The sequence below is a fragment of the Mobula hypostoma genome, chromosome 6 (assembly GCF_963921235.1).
Source record: "Mobula hypostoma chromosome 6, sMobHyp1.1, whole genome shotgun sequence".
NCBI lineage: Eukaryota > Metazoa > Chordata > Chondrichthyes > Myliobatiformes > Myliobatidae > Mobula > Mobula hypostoma.
In genome coordinates, this window is record NC_086102.1 from 121,939,652 (window position 1) to 121,952,861 (window position 13,210).

General features: G+C 40.6%; 1 protein-coding gene across 2 annotated transcripts in view; it reads right to left on the reverse strand.

Annotated features, from left to right (window-relative positions):
* Positions 1-243: 243 nt before the first annotated feature.
* Positions 244-13,210, reverse strand: part of bard1 (BRCA1 associated RING domain 1) — a 258,292-nt gene continuing 245,325 nt past the window's right edge. For both annotated transcript variants that reach the window (XM_063051578.1, XM_063051577.1), the window contains exons 10-11: positions 5,291-5,394; positions 244-1,046 (exon numbers count right to left, since the gene is read on the reverse strand). In XM_063051578.1, the coding sequence (XP_062907648.1) occupies positions 711-1,046; positions 5,291-5,394 (440 nt within the window). In that variant the 3' untranslated portion in view covers positions 244-710. The remainder of the gene's footprint in view (positions 1,047-5,290; positions 5,395-13,210) is intronic.

A 13,210-nucleotide genomic window follows, 5' to 3' on the forward strand; every position in this document is an offset into this window, starting at 1 on the left:
ATAAATTTTCATAAGTGTAGGGAAAACAGGGTTCCTGATCTGAATCCATAACTTCATAGATCTGATCAACTTATCTTCAGCAATACTTGTACTGCTAATAGTAAGCTGATGCAACAAATGGGGAATTTCCAGTCCCTGATTCTCCTCCTGCCTGGAAGTGAATTACAATGTTGATCCAAACTATCCTGAAGTTATAGAAAGAATAAGACAAAACACATCTTCACAGATAAAAAATCCATTTTATTAGTTTTCTTCGGTGATTTTCATTTCAGCGATTTGTCAAGTCAACAGTCATGACTCTGAAAGAAGTATAAGTACATGATTTGATAACTACCATGTCAACAATGAAAAAATGAAAACTCTACAATAGTTGCACACAGGATGACAAGATTCAAAGCAAGTACATATATTCCATTATTCTTTTCATGTTAAAACAAATCGAGTACGAAAAACGTCTAGAGCAAGATGCAAATAAATCTTTTTATTGAATGAGCTTAATTTAGCATAATGAGCAGTTAATGTAACAAAATATAAGAGAAGTTAGCAGAGGAAGGTCATTATAAAGCAATTTATACAGTGAATTAAGTAAACTTTGACCCTCAATTTTAATATTATTCATTTTCTGAGCTGCTGTTCCATTTTAATACAACAGCACATAGAGGCACATAATTTTATAAAATAAATCAACTACATATTCAGATATAATTTCACTAGCTCTCAGTAACTGGAAGCAATTCAAATGATTTCACACAGTTAATCAGCCATGCAGAATGAGTTGTCCACACTTTACCCAGCCTCATCTTCTCAGGCTTGTAGTTACTGTCTTTGTCATATATGATGTACTGTGTACAGAAAGACTGATCTGAGCCCGGCGATGCATGGTAGGCCACAGTATTGATACTCTGAGTCACATCACTATCAGGCTTGGGCTGCCGGGCAAGGACTTGGCCTCCACCAAGCTTGACCAAGTGAACCAAATCCTCTTTCTTGCAGCTTTTGAAAGAGCCCATGAAATAGAAGTGGCAGCCATCAAACAGCTTTGGCAGCTAACAATCAACAAAGAATAAAATCTATGATTACAACTAAGAAACATATTGGAAAACTATTTGTTAAAATGTATTTCCTACAGTGCTACACATGGAAAAGAGGTGCACTGTTATAGAAAGGTAGCTAACCTCTCTAAGTATACAATTAAAGAATAACAAGACAAATTTAAATTCAATGACTTGAAATAGTCACTATCATAAAACTTGGAAACAAACACAAACCACGGGATTAACTTTGAATTTATTTAAATAGTATACCACACAAAACATCATAAATTTGAATAAAAAGGAGACTGAAAGTGACAGATTATGCACATTGCTCTATATTCAGGAACTTCTGTAGTCTCAGCGTAGAAACAAACCATTGGGCATAAGCTGCCTCTGCAGATGACTACACTCCACATGAGGTCGGTCCATCCTATCAGATACATTCCTTCTTACTATAAAGCTTTCCCTTAAATCCTTCTGTGCTATCCACTTTTAACTTATTAATTGCCAGGTTAAGTAATGTTAATGCCTAGGAGTTTGCAAATTTAAAATGTGAATTCACAACTGGAACTTGCCCCGTTTACCCCGGAGCAAAGTACTCTTGCGCAGCATGGGAACACCTCCAGCACAAAGGCAATATCTACCTGATATTGAATAACTGTTGCTGGGTCTGCACTGGCTGCTTTAAACCAAACGCGTTCACCCAGAGGGCTGTAGCAAGCCAAGGAGAAAGGAAACCGTAATCATAGACTTTCAGGCACTTGGATGCCTGAAGCTGTGGTAAACATAGAACATAGAATAGTACAGCACAGTACAGGCTACTTCGGCCCACAATGTTGTGCCGACCCTCAAACCCTGCCTCCCATATAAGCCCCCACCTTAGATTCCTCCATATACCCGTCTAGTAGTCTCTTAAACTTCACTAGTGTATCTGCCTCCACCACTGACTCAGGCAGTGCATTCCACGCACCAACCACTCTCTGAGTAAAAAAACCTTCCTCTAATATCCCCCTTGAACTTCCCACCCCTTAAAGCTATGTCCTCTTGTATTAAGCAGTGGTGCCCTGGGGAAGAGGCGCTGGCTATCCACTCTATCTATTCCTCTTATTATCTTGTACACCTCTATCATGTCTCCTCTCATCCTCCTTCTCTCCAAAGAGTAAAGCCCTAGCTCCCTTAACCTCTGATCATAACGCATACTTTCTAAACCAGGCAGCATCCTGGTAAATCTCCCCTGTACCCTTTCCAATGCTTCCACATCCTTCCTATAGTGAGGTGACCAGAACTGGACACAGTACTCCAAGTGTGGCCTAACCCGAGTTTTATAGAGCTGCATCATTACATCGCGACTCTTAAACTCTATCCCTCGACTTATGAAAGCTAACACCCCATAAGCTTTCTTAACTACCCTATCCACCTGTGAGGCAACTTTCAGGGATCTGTGGACATGTACCCCGAGATCCCTCTGCTCCTCCACACTACCAAGTATCCTGCCATTTACTTTGTACTCTGCCTTGGAGTTTGTCCTTCCAAAGTGTACCACCTCACACTTCTCCGGGTTGAACTCCACCTGCCACTTCTCAGCCCACTTCTGCATCCTATCAATGTCTCTCTGCAATCTTTGACAATCCTCCACACTATCTACAACACCACCAACCTTTGTCGTCTGCAAACTTGCCAACCCACCCTTCTACCCCTACATCCAGGTCGTTAATAAAAATCACGAAAAGTAGAGGTCCCAGAACAGATCCTTGTGGGACACCACTAGTCACAATCCTCCAATCTGAGTGTACTCCCTCCACCACCACCCTCTGCCTTCTGCAGGCAAGCCAATTCTGAATCCACCTGGCCAAATTTCCCTGGATCCCATGCCTTCTAACTTTCTGAATAAGCCTACCGTGTGGAACCTTGTCAAATGCCTTACTAAAATCCATATAGATCACATCCACTGCACTACCCTCATCTATATGCCTGGTCACCTCCTGAAAGAATTCTATCAGGCTTGTTAGACAAGATCTGGCCTTCACAAAGCCATGCTGACTGTCCCTGATCAGACCATGATTCTCTAAATGCCTATAGATCCTATCTCTAAGAATCTTTTCCAACAGCTTTCCCACCACAGACATAAGGCTCACTGGTCTATAATTACCCGGACTATCCTTACTACCTTTTTTGAACAAGGGAACAACATTCGCCTCCCTCCAATCCTCCGGTACCATTCCCGTGGACAACGAGGACATAAAGATCCTAGTCAGAGGCTCAGCAATCTCTTCTCTCGCCTCATGGAGCAGCCTGGGGAATATTCCGTCAGGCCCTGGGGACTTATCTGTCCTAATGTATTTTAACAACTCCAACACCTCCTCTCCCTTAATATCAGCATGCTCCAGAACATCAACCTCACTCATATTGTTCTCACCATCATCAAGTTCCTGCTCATTGGTGAAAACCGAAGAGAAGTATTCATTGAGGACCTCGCTCACTTCCACAGCCTCCAGGCACATCTTCCCACCTTTATCTCTAATCGGTCCTACCTTCACTCCTGTCATCCTGAAGATGTGCAGGAGACCCCTCATGATCAAATCCAACCAGCCACAAGCAGTTGTATCAAGTGAGACTGAAAGTCCTTGACACTAGGGTAAGCTTGGGCATTTGGAGTGAATAGCTTCCTGAGAGACCAGAGAAAGAATGGATTAAAGCAGTCTCCATACTCATGTTGGCTGGCTTAGCGCCAACATGATCCAATGGTGTTATAGTACAGCACCCAAGACTCATGGGTGCAGAAAAAGGCAGTCCATGTAACATCTTTATATCTGCTCATTACTGAAGGATAACTCCTGCATGGTCAGGACCCTGGTATGGTTAATCCCAAAACTTAGTATTGCAATTATTGATAGAAAGATCTAAAATGGACACAAGCTGACCTCAACTATTTCATGTTCCTACATGTTTGATATTATAACCACTCTCCAGGTATAAAGTTTCTCCTTCACTCCTTAATAGATTTGTTACTGATGATCTTCTTGGTTTAGATCCACCTAAAAAGGAAACATCTTACTACCTATCAAACTTGCGCTGATTTGGAAGAACTCCATGAAGTCATCTTAATAGTTTTTTTTTACAGAGACCAGAACAGTGGATAGTATAGTAAGTGTTGTTTAAGGCTCAAAATATTAACACATTTTCTTTGAGCTCTTCTAATATTCCTAAAGAAGTGACTAAACCCATTTGAACTTTATTTTCCTTCTTAAAAAAGGTCTCTAAACCATTATTTTAAATTCCAAGAAATACATTCTGTGACTAGTTAAATACAATCTTGCACTATCGTGATTTGGCCTCAACTACTGCTAGTTCAGAACTCCAGACATACAGTTCAATCCTGCCCTTAGTGAGAACTAGAATCTCAATGAACGTGCTGGACTCCTCTGGTCCTCTAGTTTTCTCCCACATTTCAGAGGGAAGTTAATTTTCTCCTGTAAATGATCTCTTTGTGTAGGTAAGTGGTATGTGAGAGAGAAAAGGGGTACAGAGAAATGAAAGGGGTAAACAGAACTGATAGAATTGCTATGCTGAAAGCCAGCATGGTCTGAATGCACGAGTGGTTACAATCTGTGTTGTCACAAGTAAGAAGGAATGGTGCTACACCTCAAGTAGGGTAGACAGATATATCCAACAGTCATCATCTGGTTTTGATGCAGGAGAGCATTAGATTGGAAATGGGATGTCTTTCCGCTATTTTGCTATCAATGCACATCACAGATTACTATTAAAATATGATTACCAGTATGTCCACATTAAAACCAACTTCAGGCTGTCAACATAGAGTAAATCATACAGAGATTGGTGGGTGTGTGGAATGCACTGTCAGTGAAGGTGTTAGAGGCTGATACAATAGGGTCTATTAAGAGACTCTTAGATAGGTACATGGAGCTTAGAAAAATAAGACGGCTAAGCGGTAGGGAAATTCTAGGCAGTTTCTAGAGTAGGTCACATGGTCGGCACAACATTGTGGGCCGAAGCGCCTGTACTGTGCGGTAGGTTTCTGTCTCAGTTATGTTTTTAAATCAGGCTTCTGATACTTATACTATTTTTATTAGGCTTGTGTGTGGATTGAGCCAAGGGAGTTAAAATAAGCGGAGTTCTGATTATTTTTAAATGACCCCAAGAGGATCAAACACAGCAAGGCAGTGATTTGGAAGAAAAATACTTGATAATGTCAGCTTAATACTGCAATATCCATCTTGAAGCATTTATATTACCTGCTGCTCCCGGTTAAGACGCCCACGCTTGGGGCCAGTCATGCTACTTATCTCGTAGTCTTCTTCAGAAACTCTGTCCTTGCACTCCAGACAAGCTGCCACCCCTTGACAATTGAGAAGAAAAGCAGTGATGTTAACAATGTAACTGCACATGGAAGCAAATCCCCCAGTTGCTTTGAATATAGAGATCCCGTACTGATACTCCTGACAACATACAAAAACTGATTTGGAACAACAAGGACATGTCATGATTAAAACATTGTGGGAATTGCTCAATGCTAAATCTCTTGCCATGAAAAATGCAAAATGGCAAAGGTTGGCCGACACCTGACCACTGTGATGAGCAGAAGTTGGAGGTTCAACTGTCAATGATATTTATGTACATTGATTACCGACATGCAACTCTTACGTTAGTATGATGAACTGACCACAATTAACGGCTGAAAGGCAGCACTAATAGTTTTTCCCCAGCTGGCATATACAATATTCTTACCATAAAAAAGACACACAAAAAGATGTGGTGAATCACTAACAACCTGTCCTGGGGTACAATGAAGAAGAACAAAGTAACGACAGAGTATAAAATATCAAGTGGCATCTTTAAACATTAGCAAAGTATAATATTCTTCATTTGTAGCGAAGGCATATCAGTAAATTGAATTTACATTTAACATTGATAGACATGTGAGGGAGATTATGTTACAGGGGTTCAGGAATGGGGGGGGTGGAAGGGCAAATGAGACTGCTTGGATCACTGTCCTATTTTAAATAACTTAAAAACTTTTCAAAATAAACTAAACAAAAATAGAAAAAAAACAGCAGGTGCCAGAAATCAGAAACAAAAATAGAAAAATAATACCCAGTTCAGGCAGCATCTATGGATAGAGAACCATTTAATGGGTAAGATGCTTTGTTTGAACTGATGAAGGGCCTTTGGCCTGAAGTGTTTCTTTCCAAAGGTGCTGCCAGATATGCTGAACATTTGCAGCATTTTTATTGTTTACCTGAAATCTGTTGGGATAATGAATCCAACTTTAAATCAGATTTCTTGAGTAAAGAAAAAACTTAGATTACTTTTCATTTCCCCGGAGAGCTGAGCAAGATTTTTATATCTTGCCACAGCTGTTAGACACACTAAAGCTTTTTTGAAAAATAGCTATGTCAACAAAGGAATTAATCAAGGCCTGGGAGAGGCTAATTTATTGCAACAACAGCCATGGAAGGGGACCAAATTTACCCATTTGCATTAGAGACTAATGCATCAGCATTGGCGCACTGACCGATTATCAGTGGTGTGATTATCAGTTAAATGCAGTCTCACTAAGAGTTTTAAACTCCAAAAATTACTTGTGCCCCATAATTCCATGCTCAGCAGAATGGATCTTCAGTTGCCCAGTATTATCTAGGTAAGGGGTTCCCAACCTGGGGTCCTTAGACCCCTCGGTTAATGGTAGTAGTCCATGGCATAAAAACATTGGGAGCCCCTGATTTAGGTGAACCTTACAAGGCATATGTTGAAAATACAACCCTTGTCAATGTATGTGCAATAGTACTACACATGAACAGACCTCTTGACCCACAATGTAGTGTCAAACTAATTAAATGCTTAATTAAACTCATCCTTTTGCCAACATAATGTCCATATCCTTCCAATCACGTGCCTATCAAAGAGCCTCTTGAATGCTCCTATCGTATTTGCTTCCACTGCCACCCCAGACAGAGCATTTCAGGCATTCACACTCTCTCTACATAAAAAAAACATGTCCAACACATCTCCTTTGATCTAACACCCTTTGTTACCATAAATGCTGCCCTTTGGTATTAACCAAGTTGACCCTGGGTAAAAGATACTGGCCGTCTACTGTATCTATGCCTCTTATAATCTTATAAATAAATAAATAAGATAAATGAATAACCTCTATCAGATCTCCCCTCAGTCTCTGCTGTTCCAGAGAAAATAACCCAAGTTTCTCCAACTTCTCCTTATAGCACATGCCCTCTAATCCAGGCAACATTCCAGTAAACCTCTTCTGCACCCCTTTCAAAGACCCATTATCTTTCCTATTATGGAGTGACTAGAAGTGAATACAGTATTCTAGATGTGGGTAGTTTATGTGATGCCCCAGATTCTTGACTTCAATGGGATGAATCCCAACCCACATTCAAAAATCACAATGACAGCACATAAGCAACTATATGGCCTTTCCTACCATGCCATTCCTGGGAAAGCTATTTAATTAATTTATTTTCCCCATAGCCCATTAAACTGCTACAAGTACTTATACAATTCCCTTCTGAAACTAGTTTCACAAGCTTTGATGTATGTCTGCTTGCCCCTTCTGGTCTTTTGCCAATTAGATAAAGATAATATATTGCTGGAAATACTCGGCAGGTCAGGCAGAGCTTGGCACAAGCTTAATAATCACTACCCATAGAAAATGAATACAAAATAGGTAAGAAGAATACATTATAGGACTAGCTCTTCTACAATAATTTAAAATTTCTATTAATTTTATGAAATATGTTAGAATTATAATGTGCCAATTATAAACATAAAACAGACTGTCAAAATAATTGATCCTCCCTTCCATGACACCTTGTTAACAGAGTTCTCTAATTTGTAAGTAGCTAGTCCATAGTGTAGAAGGTGCTACTGCCATCTTGGGCCCAGCAGCTATCAAAAAAAAGCAAGATTAAGGATAGTTTTTCCATACAAAAAACTATATTGACTGAAGGATAAATATTAATCAGAACATTGAGGATTTCTGCTGTTCTACAAAATAATGTCCTGGTTAAGCACCCACTGTCTGACAGGAAAGACACTCGTATGGATAGAACATTGTCTGATTGGCAGGAGGCAAAGAGTGGGAACAAAGTCAGCCCTTTCTGGATGGCTGCCACTGACTAGTGGTGATCCACAGTGGTCTGTGTTAGGACTTCATCTTTTTACGTTAAAGGTCATTATTTGGATGACGGAATTGATGGCTTTGTGGCCAAGTTTGTGGATGATACCAAGATAAGTGACGGGGGGAGTGGAGGGGGAGATAGTGTTGTAGAAGTAGAGGGGCTAGATAAGGACTTAAGATTGGAATTGGCAAAGAATTAGCAGAGGGAATACAGTGTCAGGAAGTGTATGGGCAAGCATTTTAGTAAAAGAAATAAAAGTGTAGACCATTTTCTAAATGGAAAGAAATTTCAAAAATTTGAGGTGCAAAGGGACTTGGGAGTTCTTGTGCAGGATTCCGTAAAGGTTAATTTGCAGGTTCAGTTTGTGGTGAGGAGGGCAAATGTAATGTTAGCATTCATATCAAGTGGACTAGGGTATAAAAGCAAGGATGTAATGTTGAGGCTTTATAAGGCACTGGTGAGGCCTCAATTGGAGTATTGTGAGCAGTTTTGGGCCTTTTATGTAAGAAAGGGCATGCTGACATTAGAGAGGGTTCAAAGGAGGTTCACAAAAATGATTCCCGCATTGAGAGACTCATCAAATGAGGAGTACTCACAACAAGCTGGAGGAACTCAGCAGGTCAGGCAGCATCCGTGGAAAAGATCGGTTGACGTTCCGGCCCGAAACATTGACCGATCTTTTCCACGGATGCTGCCCGACCTGCTGAGTTCCTCCAGCTTGTTGTGCGTGTTGCTTTGGCCCCAGTATCTGCAGATTATTTTGTGTCATATGAGGAGTGTTTGATGGCTCTTGGCTTGTACACATTGGAATTCAGAAGAATGGGGGGGGGGATCTCATTGGAATTTATTGTATGCTGAAAGGCCTTGATACAGTGGATGTGGAGAGGATGTTTCCTTTGGTGGGGGAGTCAAAGACCACAAGACACAGCCTCAGAATAGAGGGACATACATTTAAAACGGAGATGAGGAGGAATTTCTTTAGCCAGAGAGTGGTGAACCTGTGGAATTTGTTGCTACAGGCGGCTGTGGTGGCTCAGCCATTCGGTATATTTAAGGTAGAGGTTAATAGATTCTTGATTAGTCAGGGCTTGAAGGGAACTGGGGAGAAGGTAGGAGACGTGAGCTGAGAGGGAAATGGTTCATCCATGATGAAATGGTGGAGCAGATTCAATGGGCAAAATGGCTTAATTCTGCTCCTATATCTGATTGTTAGATTGATCTTGGAGTAGATTAAAAGGTCAGGACAACATAATGGGCCAAACAGCCTGTACTGTGCTATAGGTCCATTCTCTATATACAAAAAGAGAAACAATGGGGAAAATAAAGTAGTAAAGGAAAAATTTAAAAAAGGTTTAAGCACAGTCATTACTAACACCAACTGATTTTTGTTCTCTAATGGAACCAGATTTATTTCCTGCAGACTACTTAAAGCACACTCCACCTTTAAGGAAAGATATTTTTCAAGCTTGGCAACATCTATGAAGGGGAAGAAACAGTTGATGTTTTGTGGCATTTCATCAGTTCCTACAGCATTTTGGGTATTGGTCAAGATTTCCAGCATCTGCAGACCTTCTTGAGTTTACATTTTGCAAGCTTTTCCTTCTGATTGAGAGAAGTAAACAATAGCTGAGAACCTCAGCTATGTGCAAGAGACCTAATAAGATGGACAAAATACCCTGCACCATAACTATGTTCTTCTGTAAATATGCATATAATGACTTGGCACTTAATTTTTGCTTTGCCTCAAGCATCCCTTATGATACTTGTATAAATTGTGCTGATGATTGCAAACATATCTGTTACAGTCTAGATTTAACTGCTTAATATTAATAACACATCTCATGAATGATGACAAATTTTGTAAGTTGATGAATATTAACATTTGTTCCACTTTCAAAATATGGAGCAATATTGACATTGCTGTGACAGTCAGTGATTTGGAGGAAGCATAGTATGCAGAGGCTATTTAAACACACTCAACAGACAACTGCAAATAGTTCTTAACAGATAGTTAAAGAATACAAATTCATTTCTCCATGAAAAATTCATGTATATGTTAAACACAATAGGCAGCGATAATGAGTGGTCAATAGCCTGAATGATCTATGCTAACGTTTATGTTTCAAACGAATGTCCTACCATCCGATTTCATCTCATCCCATCAGCATGTCTTTCTCTGCCTCTCTCTACCATTAGTGATATTTTATGATCCACTGCTTTGGATTCTCCTGTTATACTTTGTAACTCCAATCTTTAATCGAAACAAAATCACAGAGCCAGGGAAAAACGTGTCTACTTCATTTTCACTTTAGCAAGATGCACGTATGACATATGTCGTTCACGTACTTTTACACATAACCCACATTGAATTATGTAAACAATGAGCAATGCTTAAACAATATATTTACATTACTCAAATATTACTGAAATATTAAATACACATCACTCATCCCTGCTTATCTATAATCTCCCTCTCAATATAGAATGCATCTCTACTCAAATATGTAACACATTGCTCTAGCCATTATACACACACACAGATACAATATACCATATAGCTACTATACAGACATCCACAGCATAGAAAATTTTAAAGCGTCCCAGTCAAGCCCAAAGATTTAATGGCTGTGGAGGATTTCTTATTCTCATGGGATATCATGCTTCTTGACTGGGGGCTGGGAGAGGGTCACTCTGTTTAGTAGGAGAGACTAGGAGAGCTGTGAAACAATCTCAGGTTCTGGGCCTCCTCTGTGGTGGTTGTAGACCTGGGTGACCATGTTGACCTGAGACAGTGTGAGATCTTGTCCAGTTTCCTGTTTTATCATCTCTGCTGTAATAGGGAGACTTTCAATTTACATTGGGGAAAATACATCAAGATACTTTTGTAAATTTTTCAGTTGTTTCCCTTTCCAAGGGCAAATGAGATAATCCATCATCATTTCCAAGATTAGTTGTCCTCTTGAATTCAATGTTGTAATTGTGTCTTCCAAGAAAGAGGGCCCATATCTGCATTTGTGCTGCTGCTGTTAGTGGACACACTTTCGTGCTCTGAAAATGGACACTAGCGGTTAATGATCAGTCATGAGGGTTATCTCTCTCCCATACAAGTACTGGTTGAAATGTTTTACATCCCAACCCAGACTCAAGGCCTCTCTGTCAAGCTGTCCCTAATTTTTTTCTGCAGCAGTAAGGGAACGTGATGCAAAGACTATGGGGCATTCATCTCCATCACTCCTAACATGTGACGTACGGTGAGGCATCAAAGGCAGGCTTCACTGGATGGTGTGAATCATAATGAGAACAGGTTCTAAAGTCACCATTTTCTTTGTCTTTTGGAAAGCCACCTCACACGGTTTTGTCTATTGCCATTTCTTCCTGATCTGTAGCAATGAGTTCAAGGGGTGGAGCACAGTAGCCATGTTTGGCAGAAACCTGTTATAGTAATTGACAAATCCTAAAAAGGACCACAACTGTGAGATGTCCTTTGGCCTTGGGGCATCAGAATCACAATCAGATTTAATATCATTGGCATATGTCATGGAGTGTGCTAACTTTGAGGCAGCAGTACAATGCAAGGCATAATAAATAGTTTAAGTCAAAATAAGTGGTGCAAAAAACAGAAATTAAAAAAAAGTCATGTGTTCAGTGTCCATTTAGAAACTGTCCAGCAGAGGGGAAGAAGCTGTTGCTGAATTGTTGAGTGTGTGCCTTCAGGCTTCTGTACAACCTCCTGATGGTAGAAATGAGAAGAGGGCATGTCCTGGGTGACGGGGGTCCTTAATGATGGACACTCCTTCCTGAGGCACCCCTCCTTGGATACTACGGAGGCCAGTACCCATGATGGAGCTAACGAATGTTACAACTTTCTGTAACTTACTTCGATCGTATGCAGTATTCACCCCACCACCCACCCCAGACCAGATAGTGACAAAGCTAGTCAGAATGCTCTCCAGTGTACATCTGTAGAAGTTTGTGTGTTTTAGATGGCAAACCAAATCTCTTTAACCTCATGATGAAATCTAGCCACTGTCCTGTCTTCTTTACAGCTGCATCAATATGCAGCGATCAGGTGAGGTTCTCAAAGATAATGACACCCAGGAACTTGAAATTGCTCCACTTCTGATCCCTCTATGAGGATTGATTTGTGTTTCTTAGTTCCACCCTTTCTGAAGTTCGCAATCAGCTCTTTGACTTTACCAACATTGAGTGCAAGGTTGTTGCTATGACACCACTCAACTAGCTGGTATATCTCGCTCCTGTACATTCCCTCGTTGCGTGGAGAGCCATTGAGATCACGTCTGTCGTAGACCTATTGTGGTGATAGGCAAATTGCAGAGGTTCCAGGTCCTTACTGAGACAGGAGTTGATTCTAGCCATGGCCAACCTCTCAAAGCAGTTCATCACCATAGACACGTGTACTACTGGATGGTAGTTGTTAAGACAGCTTACACTGCTCCTCTTGGCCACTGGTATACTTGTTGCCCTTTTGAAGTGGGGGGAACTTCCGACCATAGCAATGAGAATTTGAAAATGTCTTTGAATATCCCACCAATTGGTTAGCAGGAATTTTCAGAGCCTTACCAGGTACTCCATCAGGGCCTGTCACCTTGCGAGGGTTCACCTTCCTGAAAGACAGCCTGAGGTCAGCCTCTGAGACAGAGATCATAGGGTCACCACAGCTTGAATTTTCTCATCATACTTGTGTAAATCCTTGTGTGGTAATGGTGTGACAACAGTAAGTAATACTTGGTTCAAAAAATTGACTCTCGTTGCGTTGTGCTCTAAACCCACAATCTTCTAATCTTTTTAAGAGTCTTGAGATTTTGGAAATTGTTTCTTGTCATCCTTACTGGTAACAATGTCATCCAGGTAACACTAAGTGCCTGGGCAGCCTTGTAGCACCTGGCCCATAGCTTTCTGCCACAATGCAGATACAGGTGCCACTCCAAACATAAGCCTATTATTGTGATAAAGCCCTTTGTGAGCATTTATTGCGAGAAACACTTTGGACTT